Source organism: Dermacentor variabilis, chromosome 6 (assembly GCF_050947875.1).
Source record: "Dermacentor variabilis isolate Ectoservices chromosome 6, ASM5094787v1, whole genome shotgun sequence".
NCBI lineage: Eukaryota > Metazoa > Arthropoda > Arachnida > Ixodida > Ixodidae > Dermacentor > Dermacentor variabilis.
Genome location: NC_134573.1, coordinates 7,200,968 through 7,218,599, shown reverse-complemented (window position 1 = coordinate 7,218,599; position 17,632 = coordinate 7,200,968). Strand labels below are relative to the sequence as shown.

Sequence of the window (17,632 nt, the reverse complement as noted above, 5' to 3'; positions counted from 1 at the left end):
TGCCTAAATTTACTGCAAGACCTTGCCCATCATCATCACTTGCCTAAAGGACACAGCTTCCTTAGCAGTTACAATGCACATGCGCGCCACGAAGAGCAACATTGGAGGCCATATGGTTCACATAGCAGCACACAAAAACAAACTTGGGATCCCTGCCGGAACAGAGGGCGATTACACAGTCCAGTCGCATGTTCTCAGTCAGAACGCTAAACACTGCTCAGATGCACAACTGTCTTGGTGGTTAAGGATCTAAGTTTGAAGAATGATGAAGCAAGATAGTGTGACATGTGCTGGTTGAGCCATAAAGATGGAATGCTGAACAGCAAATGACAACTTCCTGAAATACACAAAGCAACTGAATCTTCCACACAGTTCATAGCAGTTTTTGTGAAAAATAGTTCTTGAAGATTTGCAAGGCCTTCGAAAAAGCATATTTATGGACTAAAGCATCATTATGTTTTTAGAGCTTCAAAACAAAGCATTGTCTTCAAGAACAAGCAAACTTCTTTTATTGGGCACAAATGAAGAAAGGCTCAGCTCGAAAACTGAAGTGCACTGCCTTTAATTCGACTCTGGTCAATTCGATCCTGCTCGAAGGTCCTGGCTGACGCCTATCTATGGGCGCAATTTCATTAATTTGAACTTGATCGGTTAGCATGCATGTGGCTAGCCCTTAACATGAACCCTTTAGTGGCAGCATTTTGGTGGAACTATGTGGACAGCAAATGCGTTGAACTCGCATCAGCTCTCCCATCAAAAATGCCTCCTTCCAGCCTACCAAAGGAAGATTTTCAAATAACTATAGCTCTCAATGTATGATTATGGTATTTACCTAAGTCTAACATGTGGCTTGCTTTCTTTTCCTGAAAATTGGGCCACAAATTGTTTACACAATGCAATCGGACATACTACCAAAACTGCCTTCGCGGTGTTCGTATGCTTTGTCGCATAACACGATTGTATTGTGGCGCAGCTAACTTTAGGAAATGGCTGCTGTTGTGCGACACATTTAGATTTTTCTTGCTAAAAAAATTGCGAACACGTTAGATTTCTACTTTGTTTCATAGATCTAATGTCACTTCTATGTCATTTTTCTATGTTGGAAAGATAGAAAATGGATGCGCTTTTAATTTAGGGGCGTGTTAGAATCGAGAAAACCCTGCCAAATGAATTGGGTGTTCTTTCTGCATCTCATTTAGGCAATTAGACTCACCGGATAATTCGATCAATTTCGTGGGTTCTGTCCAAGTCGAATTAACAGAAGTAGACTACTGCAAAGCTACTCAAGTGAATTGGCTTGGCTTAACTTCTACACTGCACCAGTTTTATGCTCAGACATCTAAAATAAAACACATCTGAAGATTAAATTCCGCAAATATTTTTCCTGTCCACAAATTTTTGAAGGTTTTTGTGACCCTGAATAGGGCACATTGATATCAAAGGGATTCAAGTCCTGCTACAAACCCTGTTTTGGCAATGTGCTGGCAGCACCACACCAATGCCACGCCAGTCTTGTCCACAAGTGTGCCACTGAAAAGCGGCAACCAACATGCCTGACAGATGCAATGCGTGTTTTTGGCAAAAGTAATAATATGATGCCGTGGCTGGTGGTTCTCCACTACTGCTGTATTCGATTTATTACAGCTATAACTTGAAACAGATTGCAAACTCCATCAAAATAGGATTGCAAAGCTTGGGCAGTTAGTTATGGTAAGTTGTGGGGCTACGCACATGGATAAAAGCATGATATCTGAATTTGTGCTAAAGGTAACACATTTAAACTTAAAATGTGCGCCGCTTCAAGGAAAGCCCGACTGCCATGCTGGCCTTCAAAAACCTGAATGCCGAAACTTTTTTGTACACTATGGTTAAGCTGTTGCTGAAATGACACCATAAGCAGACACAAAAACATGCCTTCCATTTTTTTACTACTACAGCCAGTGCAATTATAGTTTGGCACGCAGCTATTCATAGCATAAACAAAAGAGGTGGCTGATATATTGGTGTTGTCATATTAAACATAATCGTGTTCCAATACAACGTAGGGCACAAAGTGGCAAAGGTGAGATGCTTGTTAGCAAAGTTTGGTGCCAAGAAAAATGGCAAGTATAGTCACAAAGTAACAATTGCTTCCTTACTGTTAATGACGAAAAGTCTGAACACTTCAAAATTTACAGTAAAGTTTGATGTCACAATAGCCAGATAAAAATGTGCCCAAAGCCCACTGCATACGGAAAACCGACCATGGCCAAAAAACAAGGCCTGTAGGCTCACAACAACTGGGTTACAATGTCTGCACTTTGTAAAAATTGACCATTACTTTGCAAGTGCAAATGACTAATGTAATTAAAGCAGGGTCTTTGCCCACAAACAATGCCTGGCAAGTAGTGGAGAACATTGTCACACACACACGCACACAAACACACGCACAACCTCTCAAGAAGCTCAGTCAGGAAAGGCACTGTTTGTTTCAAAGGGTTCAACAGACAGATGGAAAGTTACTGTCTTTGCAATCTAATACAACAATACACTGCATACCTGCCAAGTTCCAGACATCAGAATTAGAGAGAGTTGAACAGCGAGTGAGAGGCAATTAAAAGCACGGAAAAAGAAAGCAATACCATTCATCATTTGAACAACCTGATTAATTTAGTTGACCCTTATCACGGTGAACTGTCCCTGTGTACTATAAAAAGTGACAATTACAATCACAAATAATGAGGCAGGTAAGAAAGAACATAGACGGTCATCATTAAATTGTGCTGCTGCCAGTCTTAAAACAGCAGTGAGCCCTACAGAACAGAAAGCGCTGAGCCGCCTCGAAATGAGGTGCCTCAATGCCAGCACGACAGTTTAAGAGGAAGCAATTAAAAACGGCCAAGCACAGCCACACAATACTCAAGTGACGGAGTGGTGGCACACAGAAGTACAAGGGAACCACACGAACACCTCGTCATGAAAAGCAGCAACAATGAATTTCCACTGTTGCCCAGTTAAATACAATCGTACAGTCGCACAAAATTGCAAACATCCAGTGAAATCAATATTTTAATGTGAGTGCACTAAATCTACTGTAATCTTGCAGTGGAAAAGTGTTCTGCATGACCAACGTTAAATGCTGTCATGCCATCTGCTAGGTAGAAATCAAAGTACTTTCGCTGTTCAGTGCTACCTTAGGCCTAGCAAGGTCAAAACATACAGGAGATATGAAAAATAACATCAAATGATAGCCAATACCTTGTCATCAGCATAGAATTTGACCAAGCATAGGATGATTTTACAATTTATTTTGTGCCGTCACGATAGAGAGCAAGTAGCAAGGACGAATGTGGATAGAAGCAAGCGGTCCGAGCATTGTCATGTAGTTACGCAATCGAGGCAACCAGTGGAGGCCACTGCAAGAACTTCCCGGCGACAGCGAGTAAAATGTTCTTGCAGGTAAAAAGCTGGCGGCACGACAAACAATAGCAACCGACCACGATCTACAATGGTCAAACATGTCGCTTGAAAATCACATACACATAGTTACGCCTTTAAAAGCAGGCCTCCGACATTGTCAACACAGTATGCGCCAGTGCAGACATTGTGCAGTGGCGACAATCCCAGAGTCCACATTCAGTCAAACCTTGATGTACCCAAACCCATGCATAATGATATATCAGGTATTTGAAAGTAAATAGATACTTTTTCAAGCTGGCATCAGAATGTAACAAATATATGCTTGTAGTGAATATTGAATATAGTGAAGGCATTTTCATATTGGACAGAACTTGATTAGAAAGTTCATATAATGTTATATAATAGTTTAACTGAATCAGGCGACCTATCTACAACATTGCATTTGGTGAGGTGTGCTTTGGCAGCAGCAGCAGCAAGGCACACAGAAATTCTCTTTGCCATGTCGCTGAAATAGCAGCGGTACAATCACATTATGATTTGGTGATAGCCATGACAGTTTGGGCAGCTGCACCCTTTCTTGTACGTGGCTATACCAATGGCACTCTTAGTGCACGAGAATCTGAAAGTCTGATTTGGAGGACAAGCTTTCACAAGATGGCCGAAATCTGTATACTGTAAGGCTAATATGGAACTCTTGGCAGGTATGACACTGACTGCCAGCATTACAGGGGACAGGTCATCACACACCACGAGGAATGCACAAAGCAAACGACTTCCTCGTCGTGTGTCATAACAGCACACTTGCAGAGAGGAAGGTAGCGAAACCAATGTGAAGGCTAAGCATTTTCCTCGCAACTAAAAAAAAAAAAAAAACCACAGTGTGGCAAAGCACGACCACTTACAAAAAATAACCAAAACAATGGTAAAATAAGTGCCACGCCACAGTGAAATATTGCCACAAGAGAACCAGGTCTTGTATGTTTTTTTTTTTTTGCATGGCAAGCTTGAAAGCAAGAAAAAAAGAATGGTCTAGAAGAAAGATGTGTGGCTGTGACTACTGAACATAAGACATAAATGCAAATATCAGCCAAGTGACAGCATTGCACAGGGCCTAGACTCAAGTTACGTGCCAAGCGTGCAACCCTGCCATGGTTACAGTTGGTCTCTCCTCTGGCGGCATTTGCCACCCACCTGTTCTGCCAAACGGCAGTCCACTTTCCTGACGAGAACACCTGGTGCACGACATGTGCAGAGCAGGTCACCATCCAGTTTTGGCAAGGGTACAATAGGCCGGCTCGCGCCTCCTGTCAACGAGGTGCACCACTGACACGATGCTTTTTTTGTGGAGTTAGAAGGCATTCAAAAGAGACCACAGTCCTTCAGGTTGTTCTTGATGATGACATCTGTCACAGCGTCAAACACAAATTGAATGTTGTTGGTGTCAGTGGCACATGTGAAATGCGTGTAGATCTCCTTGGTATCCCGGCGCTTGTTCAGTGACTCAAATTTCATTTGTATGTAGGCGGCCGCTTCTTCGTAAGTGTTGCTGCCTGCAAGGAGGAAAGCAAAACTGTACACTGCATTCCCACATAAAAGAGCAGTCAAGGTCAAACTTTGCTGCAGCTATGCTCGAGCTCTACAGCAATGGCGGGCACTGCCACCAATGTGAAGGAAAGATACAGTATTTATTTGGATATAAGGAGTGGCCAGAATACTTAGCCTCAATGTTACCCACCGCCTTATCTGTGAGGCTGATAGAATCACTGTTTCGATATGGCAACGGCGGCAGCATATTTCCGGCAATCCCCATTTTACATGGCAGTCCAAATTTTAGCAACTAGAGGTGGGCAAATATCAATTTTTTCAGATACGAATAGAATACGAAGAGTGAAGTGCAGACATACATGTATACATATTTGCAGCAGGAATACTTATTCCGAAATACCTGGGCACCAGGCTAGTTCCAACTAGTGAAAATATATAGTTAATTATCAGGAAAAATTGGGACCAGCTTTAAACACAAGGTCACTAATCGTCATTAAAAAAATTGCATGAAAAGCTCCTCAACATCTTTATAGTGTGGCTACAAACAAGCTTTGCAAACATGCTAAATAAATTGTTGACAAATTATAGTACAAAGTTGTGAAAAAAGAAAAGAAAAAGTAGCTGAAGGACTTGTAGGCTGTAGACACATGAAATAGGGACCGTTAAAAGGAAATTATCACTGGCTGTAGCGTAAACGATTTAACTGCTACATTAGCAGACTACAAAACAATCTCAGTGCCCTTCCACTCTGTGAAGAAGGATGACCAGCGAAGCTGTGTACGTGGGCCCCTTAATGGCAAGCTGAAACTCCCCCGCGGGTCGGCCTGGTCTCGCACTATCTTCGGCATCGGCCCACGTATGGGAAGTGCTTAACGCCTGCTTCACCTCTGCCGCGGGTCAGCTCAGCATTACACTATCTTCAGGATCGGCTCATGTATAGGGAGTGCTTAACGCCTGCTTCACCTCCAGCGGGGGTAGGGCCGGTATTGCACTATCTTCGGGATCGGCCCACGTATGAGAAGTGTTTAACGCCTGCTTCACCTCTGCCGCGGGTCAGCTCAGCATTACACTATCTTCAGGATCGGCTCATGTATAGGGAGTGCTTAACGCCTGCTTCACCTCCAGCGGGGGTAGGGCCGGTATTGCACTATCTTCGGGATCGGCCCACGTATGAGAAGTGCTTAACGCCTGCTTCACCTCTGCCGCGGGTCAGCTCAGCATTACACTATCTTCGGGATCGGCCCACATGGTGTTGTCCCGCATGGCTGTGTCGCGAGAAAAGTGTCGTGCTCGAAACTATACTGCACCAGCACTTCAATTTAGTGACGAGGACTCGAGTGATGATTCTGAAGATGACAGCAAAACAAATTCAAGCTCTAACGGCGACAATGTTTTGAGTCGGCATGGGACAGCCGCAGCTGTTCACCGGCGAGTTTCCTTTACAGGCTTGAGCGGTCTCCTTCCTTGTGTGCGCTTATCTATCTATCTTTTTGCATGACCCGAGAGCCCTACTGATTATCTTCAGGGTGCATACTTCGCTTGGTTACGATGTGCTGCCATCGGCAGCAAAGAAACTTCCGTTCACGCCAAGGCTGCCCATAGCAAATCTCGGCCCAGCACTACGGATCAGCGCAAAGCAGTTTACAACGGGATGGGATTTCTTTCTACTCTTTTTCTCTCCAGAGGTGATAGAGACAATATGCGAAAATGCAAACAGGTATGCTTGGATACATAATATTGTAGTTGCCCAACTACGCTGAGAAATCGATCCTGAAAGAGGTGCATGACTCTTAGACGAACTGGTGAAGTACGTTCCTTGGACTTCTCATCGGACCAACCTCAGAGGATGCCAAAAAGGCGGAACTGCAGAATGTGTTACGAGGATGGCAAAGTTGAACAAAAGCCCGACATTTTCTGGTAAAAGTGCCGAGTGCACCTATGCTTCACACAATTCAGGAACTGCTTCACCACATGGCATGAGCGATGAACTGGTCTCTTTATTGTATCCGAAGAACGGCAGTGTACCGAGCATTCATTTTTTCAGACTATTCCTGGGTTATTTATCTTTGAAATGTGTATTATGAATTTCATTCGATATTAATGTTTTTGTAGGTATGTTTTTTATTGTTTTTATGAACTGGAAGAAAAAATGGTGCTTTATAGAATTTTTAACTTTTACCTAATAAATTTTTTCATTTGGCAACGCATGTTTTTGGAAAGAGCATTTTATTATGTACAATATGCTATGTTGCAATATGTCCTGGAATATTATTTGTAGTGGTCAATAATATTTTCCCAGAGACGTATAAAAAACTACCATTTTCTCGCGGTAACGAAAGGGTTAAGGAGCGAAGTGAATAAAGGTAATACAAAACAGGATTGTATCAACGAGGGCGTACTGTGAATGCACAATCCTTTTGCCGTCACATGCTGTATAAGGTCCAAGGGTGATGAGATCCTATTTTGCCCCGTGCGCTGTGTGTGAGGGAAAGTGTGCGAGGTAACCCGAGAAAGATGACAGCTTAATGTGTGCACAAGGTGGGGGGGTTCTGTAATGTGATCATGCCCCACAAGTACGGGGGAAGGTTGCTCAGGCTTTCTCAGTTAATGGTTGCGAGGGCCGATGCAGCAGCATAGTGGACGACCATGCGAGCCGAAGCGAGTGTCAAAAGAGCTGCGGTGTCTTGTTCCCACATGCAGTGCCATGAGATCACAATACAGCAGAAACGGAAATTGGCTGTAAAAGAGCTGCTATACAGGCCTTATCCGCAAAGTAATGAAACTGCCTGCTGCGCGGCACTGCAGTCGCCAATAGCGTGCTCTCCCCGGAGCGTCAGTTGTGGCGGAGGTTCTAAGCTAAGTGACGCACTGGGCAGCAGTTGTGCCTAAGCTCTGATGCAGCGAGGATCTGAAGTGACGCAAAGGCTGTTTTCGAGTTTGTCATCATGGCAGAAAACAGAAAAAATTGAGCGTTCACCGGAGCAGCTGTATGCGATAAAATTTTGCTCTCGGCTGGCCGAAACTGGTTCCGAGATGCTTGCCTTCATTAGGAGGCTTACAAACACAATGCCCTGTCAAGGGCTCAGGTTTTCCGGTGGTTCAGTGAGTTTGGGAATGAACGAGAGACTGTTGAAGACATGGAGCAATCTGGACGCCCCTCAATGAGTGGTTTGGACAAAAAAGTGGCCAAAGTGAAAAATCTCCTGGACTTCGACCATCATTTCAATATCGGATTAATCACCAAAGACCTCAACACATGCAACACAACGGTTCACAAAATTATTTCTGAAAATTTGAACATGCTGAAGGTTTGTTCGAAATTGGCGCCAAAAATGTTGAGTGATAAACAAAAACAAGAACGAGTTGACGTTTGCCATGAACTGTTGGTGCAGTTAGAAAGTGAACAGAATTTTTCTGACGGCATAACAACAGGCGACTAACCACAGGTGTTCCAGTACGAACCCGAAACCGAACGTTAAAGTTCGGAGTGGCACTCTGCGAGCTCCCCGTGCCCCAAGAATGCGAGAATGTCGAAGTCGAAGGTAAAGACAATGTTCGTTGTCTTTTTTGACAAGCTTGGGGTGGTGCACAAAAAATTTGTACATCCGGGACGAACTGTCAATGGTGTGTTACAGTTTTACAAAGAAATCCTCGAGCGCCTTCACAGAGCCGTTAAATGGAAACAACCGGAGATCGCTGGAAGCTCCACCACGACAATGCTCCAGCTTACACCACCTCGGTTGTGGCCGCCTGCCTGGCTCGGACACGGGTTGCAGCCTTGCTGCAGCCACTATACAGCCCCGATGTAAGCCTGTAAGCCTGGCAGACTTTTTCCTGTTCCCAAAGCTGAAGAGAAGCCCGAAAGGTCACCATTTTGACGTTGTTCCTGCCGTCCTAGAGCCTCCAACAAAGGTTATAGCAGCTGACTTCCAGAGAACCTTTGTAGCATGGGGATTGTGATGGCAGCAGTGTATCGACAACCAAGGATACTATTCTGAAGAATTTTAATAATGTGTACCGATCGGATCAATAAATTATTTTTACCAGACCCAGTCTCATTACTTTACGGAGAAACTCTGTATTAAATTATTTAGAACACTTTGAGGCCTGCAACTATTTTTTCTCAGGTTAAGAGGCCTGGGACCTTCACTTAAGGCAAGGCTCGAAAATACTGTGTGTGGGTGCCCCTTGAAAAACTCGCACAGGCGGTTGCATGCCAGGCCCCGTCTGCCAGTGCTCACCTGTGTACTCGGGGAAGCAGATGGTGAGTGGTGAGCGGCTGATCTTCTCCTCAAAGAGGTCTTTCTTGTTGAGGAAGAGGATGATGGAAGTCTCCACAAACCACTTATTGTTGCAGATGGAGTCAAACAACTTCATGCTCTCGATCATCCGGTTCTGAAGAAAGAAAGACCACCAACAATGACTGCCAGAAAGCTACTCGTTTCACTGAAAGAGGCTTCAAGACATAGTATTTGTCACAGTGAGCACTTTCAGGCAGTGTTCGTTGTGTCATTCCATAGACCCATTAACCAGCAGGTGGCTGTACCCACCAATGCAAGCACTGGTGTGGACTCTTCTCCCACACGTGTTGCCCTTCCTGAGGATGTCAGCCCAGCACATGTGTGTCCCAAAGAGTAACAGTGTGCACAACTCGGCGGAAAGTAGAGGAGACTTTCGCACCAGTACCTTTGTGTTGGCAGGGAAAGTCTAATCACCACGAGAATGGGCAAAAAAGTCTGCCATGTGCTTCACAACCTGCAGTGGGCCTCTGACCACACTTGCTGCAGAGGCTAGAGCAACTTTTCCCATTGCCTGCATTGGCAATATACAGTAAAACGTAGTTAATTCCAAGTCCTCCGCACTGCGATTCAGTCTGCAATTTAGTCTTTTAATGATGGCACACATATATATATACCCCCCAAAATATTTGCTTTCTATCTAAATGTACAAAAGACATCAAGAATAAGCATAATCACATACAAGAAGATAAACTTTTTCAGGAAAAGGTCAGAAACAGTACACAGAAAACTGCTAGTGGCCTTCACCCCAAGCTACCTATGGCTTTGTTTGGAATTTGTGCAGACAGCTCTTGGCAAATCTTGCCATATGTGAACATATAATTTTAGAAGCAAACAATTTGGGGCCAGTTGGTGATGCACATTTGACTATGACAAAGCAAAATGTATGTGACCAAAGGAAGGAGAGACAGAGGCAACTGTAAATGTTTATAGAGAAATTTTTCACTGCAGCAGGACAAGGCGCTCAACCAGCAACAGGAAGAGCAGATGCAAAAAAAATAAAAATAAAAGAAAGGCAAGAAGACAAAAATTGGATACGTGTGCACAATCTCATCATAAACATGATAATCGGGAAGCATGTGTACATTGTCAACTGCACATAACTGGCACAAGTGGCATAAAAAAACAAAAAAAGATGTGAATGAACCAGCTTAGTTGTAGCTACCCATGAAATTTACTTTTGTTTGCAAAAGTGCCACCAAAGCCACGCTAACGCACATATCGAAACCACAATTTTCTTTAACACTACTTACAAAAGCTCCCATTTCAACTTAGTTTTGCCATGGCCGACAACCTACCGTTCTTCAACAGTGGATAGCAAATGCAACTTCTGCAGTAAAGCTCCTGATTTCAAAGACCTGAAGTGCTGTCGCAGCCTGTCGTTAAGGAACTGGCCTGTTTGCTCCAAGTAAACCCGTCCACAGAGCGGCAGACATACGCTGGCCGCTAATTCCTCCGTTTAATTTTCTTGTGCAGTTTCTCCCGCTTGGCACATGGCTTCCTTCGACACCTGGCGCTTTGACGACCGTGCAGTCGCCACTGGACCTGATGTTCTCAGCGCCGATGGTGGATGAGTGGTGTCTTCGTTACAGATGGAGCCAGGGCACCATCTACAGTTTTTCTTTGGGCGAACCAGCGGCATCGACAACGACAGTACCATTACCGGCCTACTTAAGCGACTGGCATCACCCCGCTGCCTTCAGTGGGCACGGGAGAGCGGCAGACATGCGCTGGCCGCTAATTCCTCCATTCAATTTTCTTGTGCAGGTTGGTGAAGCACCATCCCTTTATGCTAAGCGTTCTAGTAATGCATGCTTGCTGCTCCTCCTGTGCCCAAGTGTTCTTTATGCTATGTTACAACAATGCGTTTTTGTGTTTAAACTGTTAATGATGTGTGGTGACGTTGACTTAAACCCTGGGCCTGATGGAAGAGTGCTTGCTGCCATAGCCGCGCTTTCATCAAAATTTGAATCCCGTCATGCAGAGGTAATGCACGCATTTGGTGACCTTAAACGAAGTCAAGACACACTTGCTCTGAAGATTTCAGACCTATAAACCAGACTACAAACTCTTGAAACAATTGTTGAATCTCTTGAGGGTGCACAACCCTCAGAAGATATTAGTAGCATGGGTTCTGCGGCTATTCAATGTGAGAACGCCGCGCCCAAATCAAGGTTAGATAATCTTGAAGATCAGTCACAGAGGCACAACCCGATCTTTTATGGAATCCCCGAAAAGCCGTCCGAGACCTGGGAGGACTCAGACGCTCACATTTGTGACCTTCGCCTATGACCTTTCACGCCATCTTCAATTAAACATTTCTGCCATCTTCAATTAAACATTTCTGAAGATAACATTTCTAGAGCACACCGACTGGGACAGTTTGTGGCTTCCATGACTCGTGCTCTAATTGTCAAGTTCGCTTCATATAAAACATGAGAAAGCATTTTATCACAGAGAAAAAAAAATACTAAAAAAATGGTGTTTTTTATAACTGAAGACTTTTGCCGAGAAACACGGCAATCGCAGAAAAAGTTAATCGAGTTTGGCAAGGCTGCAGACCAATCTTTCTGTATGCTCGAATAAGCTTCTAATGAATAAAGAGAGGTACATGCACTGTGCAGCCACTGATACGGTGTGCGAACTTGGGACAGTTCGAGAGTCGCGTGCGCCCGAAAGAACTCTGGCCCGAAACCCACCAACACCGCCTCTGTAGCTATCTTCAGCTCAACCCCCTTACAGCAATCTATCAGTACTTTTTACAAACAAACGTAGTATCTTGAACAAGTGTGCTCAGCTTTCTTCTATCATTGATTCTTGCAGGGCAGATATTATCATTCTTACTGAAACGTGGTTGTCAGCAAAAACAAATTATGAAATATTTGATTGTGAAAAAGCATACAATATTTATCGGAACAAACGCGACATTCGCTCGGACGGAGGCATTTTAATTGGCATCGCCGATGTGCTCAACTCTTCAGTTATTAGTGTTGCCTCTTCTTTGGAACCGATTTGTGTACGCGTAAATTTTTCCTCCCGCGGCTTCATTTTTTTTCGCATGCTATACGTCGCCTACTGCCTCACCCTCTTTTTGTTTCGACCTTCACGATATCCTTAACACATTATGTGTAAGATATCTGAATTCACCTTTTTTCCTTCTGGGTGACTTTTACTTCCCGAACATAAAATGGCAATCCAAACTTGTTTCTTTAGAGCACTACTCGTCTCAGTGTACTCAATTCATAAACCTATTTTCTGATTTCAACCTCACTCAGCTCGTCCACCAGCCAACACGCACTACTCCTAATTGTTCTAACCCCCTAGATTTGTTCCTCACTACCTCACCTGACCTTGTTTCTGCAATAAATTATATGCCAGGAATAAGTGATCAGTTAGTGTTGCATTTTGATATCCAAGCTTGTGCTTGTATAAAAAAAAGTGTAAAGCATATCCGTGATTTTTCTAGAGCCGATGTTCTGGCTATGACGGTAGAAATGGAACGCTTTGTTGAATTTATGGCTGAGTTTGATCAGCGCTAGGTAAACTAAAACTGGTTGGTGTATAAAAGCAAATTACTGTATCTGATTGATTGTTATGTACCCAAAAGAATTGTTCAATCTAACCAACGTTCCCAGTGGTTCAATACAACATTACGCCACCTACGCAACAAAAAGAGGCGTTTGTTTCGATGCGGGAAACGTTCGAACCTCGTTATAAGTTGGTCAGATTTTTAAGCCACTAACGCTGCTTATGTTCAGGCGGTTGCTGAAGCAAAACACGTTTTCTTTACTGTTACGCTTCCTTCGTACTTGCGCAGTAACCTTCGTAAATTTTGGAGCGTTGTTGGCAGCAAAACTAACAGGCAAATACATTTAGAAGATTCCGACATCCCTGTTCCTGCTAATGAATGCTGCATTATGCTGAATAATGCATTTGCATCAGTTTTTCATAAAGTGTCACCTGTTTGTAACCCTCTGATTGCGGTTCGAAATTTCCCACCTACGGATCCCACTGTAATCGATTGGGACGGTGTAACAGATCTAATTAGCGGCTTAAAAATATCTTCATCTGCAGGACCCGATTAAATGACGTCGAAAATTCCAAAATGTACTGGCGTGTATTCATCCATTATTCCCTCTAAAATTTTTGAACAGTCCTTACAGTGCTCAATTCTACCCGACGATTGGAAAGATGGGAAGGTGGTTCCTGTTCACAAGTCAGGTACTGCACATTCACCCAAGAACTATCGCCCTATCTCATTAACCAGTATTCCTTGCAAAATTCTAGAACATATTATTCATTCACAACTAGTTAATTTCCTAGAAACAAATTCATTTTTTAACCCTTGTCAGCATGGCTATAGGAAGCACTTTTCATGCGAAATTCAGCTAATATCATTTACCAATGACCTGTTCTTTAATGCTGACCTAGGTATTGATACTGACTGCATTTTCCTGGATTTTGCTAAGAGATTTGATATGGTCCCACATAATTTGCTGATCCTTAAGCTCAGTAAACTTAATATTGATCCTAATGCCTTATCTTGAATTAAAGACTTCCAGACTAACAGAACACACTATGTAACAGCTAATGAGTACTCTTCTTCCTCTGCTGTAACATGGGGAGTGCCACAAGGATTGGTGCTGGGTCCATTGCTTTTCCTCGTCTATATTAATGACCTCCCTGACTGCATTACTTCCTCTATTAAGCTCTTCACTGACTTCTGTGTACTTTACCATAAAATTACTAATCCAGCTGATGCATGCAAACTGCAGAACGGTCTGAATAATGTGTCACTCTGGTGCAGTAAATGGCAGTAAATGGCTAATGCGACTTTGCATAGCTAAATGTAAAGCTATGCAAATTTCCCGCTGTTCAAAATGCAGTGACACATGCTTATACTTTCTTAACAGTAATCAGCTAACACCTGTTGACTCATACATGTATCTCGGTTTTCATATCACTAACAACCTCTCATGGCACACCCACATTGAGTATGTCGGTAATAATGCTAACCGCATGCTTGCATACCTGCATCATAATTTTGCATCTGCACCTTCATCCCTTAAAATAATTCTTTACCGAACATTGCTACGATCAAAGCTCGAATACGCATGCGCCATATGGGTTCCCGCTCAAACCACTAACTCTTGCCCTCGAATCAATCCAAAACCGTGCAGCTAGATTCATTTTATCAAATTACTCGCGTCATTTTAGCGTTAGAGCAATGAAAAATACCATAGAAATATCATATAATCCTGCAGAAAATGTGCTCACATTTCACTATTTTATAAAAATTTTCCACTTCAACCCTATATTAAAAGAGCAGCTTCTCACGCAGCCGTTTTATGTTTCATCTCGTTCAGATCATTGCTATAAAGTGGGTGTGCCGTCATGTAAGACTAATCTTTACAGTGATTCTTTCATTCTTCGAACAAGCACGGAGTGGAACCATCTTCCCACTGCCACCGCTGCCATCACGGCCACTACTAACTTCAAGAACGCCATTCAACATATATCATCATATGCCTGGCCACGCCCACTGCAGGGCAAAGGCCTCTCCCGTACTTCTCCAACTACCCCGGTCATGTCCAGGGATTCTTAGCACCATCTGCTGCGTCGCAGGTCTGACCGCCGCCGTGGTCAGTTGCTTCGCAGCTGCTGGGGACTGAGGGCCGGGGTTTGATTGTTGTACTCATATAGGAGGTTGTGGCCAAGTATTACACTAGGGTGGCCAATCCTGCTCTGGTGAGGGAGTGCGTTACCAGTTCTGGTCAACGGGATCAGGCTGCACTCCACGCCTGTTTATGCAATTTTATCAACACAATGATTTTTTTTTAATTCCATGGAAAATTGCGCAGCACCGGGATTGAAACCACGGTCCTCTTGCACATGAGGCGGATGCTCTACCTCTATGCCACCGCTGCACATTCAACATGCCTTTGCTTAAATCCAATGTTATTTGCACAAATTGTTTATGTTTCCCCCACTCCTTTCTGTAGTGCCTCCGGGCCCTGAAAGTAAGTAAGTAAGTAAGTAAGTAAGTAAGTAAGTAAGTAAGTAAGTAAATAAATAAATAAATAAATAAATAAATAAATAAATAAATAAATAAATAAAGGAATTCTGTACATGACAAGTAGCGAATGGGACATATTGACAAGTGTTTCATCGTACTTGCATTGTGCGGAAAAAATTATCCACAGCACCCTTCCCAGCAACATTATTTAAGTTGCGAGGAAACTTATGCACATATGGCACAACCTTCAACAAATGCCTCTTACAGAGATTTCACTTTTCAGCAAGTACTTTTGGCACAAGGTACAATGCAAGTGTGCTTACCGTATACAGTAAAACCTCGTTATAACCAAGTTGAAGGGGGGATTCTAATTACTTTGTTGTAACTATTAGTTTGTTATAGCCACTATCCATTTCTATCCATGATTAGCATGCAAGAGAGGATGTATTCACCACCAAACCTCACAGCAGCCCACCACGCGAAAAAAAGAAAAAATGGCCGTCGCACAGAAAAAAGTGAAAAAAAAAAAAAAGAACAGCAAGGAATTGATACTTTATTGACGCCAAACAGCTCATCACTGATCGATGAACCAACCAGTGGCTCACTTACTAGAAAAAGTCCTTGATACATTTTTGCCGTGTCTTCTACAAGTAAATGATAGCTTTGTCAGCTGCAGCCGCTATTTCGAGTCTGTCCTCACCGTTATCGTGAGCGCCAAAGAAGCGGCGCGGCAGGTCTACTGCATTCAGTACTTGTACAGGCGTCAGTACGTCTGGTTCACCAATATTAGGCTGTGGGCTGTCGTCGACACACTCGTCACTGTCGTCATTAAGCACTCCTATCACCGCGCGCAGAAGTTACCGTATTTCCTCGAATTTAGGCCGACCCCGATTCTAAGCCGACCTCCTAAAGTCCGAAGTCAACAAAAAAATATATATATATATATATTACCTCGAATGTAGGCCGAACAAAAGAAGTGAGGACAGCATTCACAAAATGCAAAGAGCATTTATTGAATCTGAACGTGCAGAGCTCATTGAACGTCGTCGTCGCTGTGTTCCTTGTCACTGTCACCTTCAAACAGTGCACTATCTTCAGTACCGTCAATGCATTAGATATGCTGCACTTTTTAAAGGCGCGCACGATCAAAGTACCTGGGATGTCGTTTCACATCGCAGCTACCCAGCCTGCCAGCTGCGATAGTGATGCATGTTTCATGTGGCCCATTGCCATTAGCATGTGGTCTTCGTCAGTCAACCAGTCCGTATAATATTTCCGCGGACGATCCTTGAAAGGTTTGTCGATGCAGACATCAAGTGGCTGCAACTGGCCCATCATGCCGCCCGGTATGACAGCGAGGTCCGTGTTCGCTTGGGCAAGCACAGCCTTCGCATAGTCGGTCAAGTGCCCACGGTAAGATTCGACGACAAGGAGCGAGTTCTTTGTCAAAAGCGCTCCTGGACGCTATCGCCACACAATCTTAACCCACTCTTCTTCCATCGCACCCGTCATCCACCCGTTCTCATTTGCCCGCACAATGACATTTCTTGGGAAAGTTTCTCGAGCAGGCAGTGTCTTCCTTTTAACTATCATATAAGGAGTGAGTTTATGTCCATCAGCTGTGCAGCACAGCATCACAGTTGCGCGCTGCTTCTCGTAGCCCGCAGAGCGCACCTTCACGTTAAAATACACAGTCGTCTGGTCGGCATTGCCGATTTGCCCAAGGTTGTGTGACGGCCTGCCGCTTCTCTCTTTCGCAGCACGTAGCGCTGAAAATCTATCAGCTTTTCTTCGAAATCGCTTGGCAGCTTCTGGGTGATTGAAGTGCGACGTCGGAGGCTGAAGCCGAGGTGCTTCATGAATTTCTGAAGCCCGCCCCGGCTGGCTTTGAAATCATTTGGCGTTAGGCCTCGCTCCCTCGAAAGTTCCCTAGCTTTCACTTGGAGCACTTCTGTTGTCACTGGAAAGGGAGCTGCTCTCTGCGTCCGAACAAAGTCGGCCAAAACTGCCTCCACTTTGTGGTGACGGCCTTTCTTTGGTCCGCTAAATGCCATCCTTGTTGCGGCGCACGCAAAAAGCTGCTGTCGGTGTCCCCTCCAACGAAGGACGTTTTTCTCGTTGATGCCGAAGTCCCGCCTGGCTTGAAGGTCCGACGATGCCTCTGCGACTATCAACTTTTCGCTTGAAAGCGGCACTGTAGTGGCATCTCTTGCTTGGTGCCATCATGATAACACCGTGCCACATACCGATACGGCCGACACGACACAGGTCAAAATGGCGACCTCGCTTGTGTACAGCTGGCTACTGGCACGGCTAGTAGCGGCTGCGATACTGACTTTTCTAGATGGCACTAGCTATGCACCATATTTAGCAG

General features: G+C 44.1%; 1 protein-coding gene across 3 annotated transcripts in view; it reads right to left on the bottom strand.

The window, feature by feature from the left end:
• Positions 1–491: 491 nt before the first annotated feature.
• The window catches only part of LOC142584596 (guanine nucleotide-binding protein G(i) subunit alpha-like), a 147,740-nt gene continuing 130,599 nt past the window's right edge, over positions 492–17,632 (bottom strand). For 2 of the 3 annotated variants that reach the window (XM_075694716.1, XM_075694714.1), the window contains exons 7-8: positions 9,186–9,339; positions 492–4,949 (exon numbers count right to left, since the gene is read on the bottom strand). In XM_075694716.1, the coding sequence (XP_075550831.1) occupies positions 4,759–4,949; positions 9,186–9,339 (345 nt within the window). In that variant the 3' untranslated portion in view covers positions 492–4,758. Of the gene's footprint in view, positions 4,950–9,185; positions 9,340–15,027; positions 15,257–17,632 lie in introns of those variants that run through there. The other variant, XM_075694715.1, reaches the window with a different exon arrangement.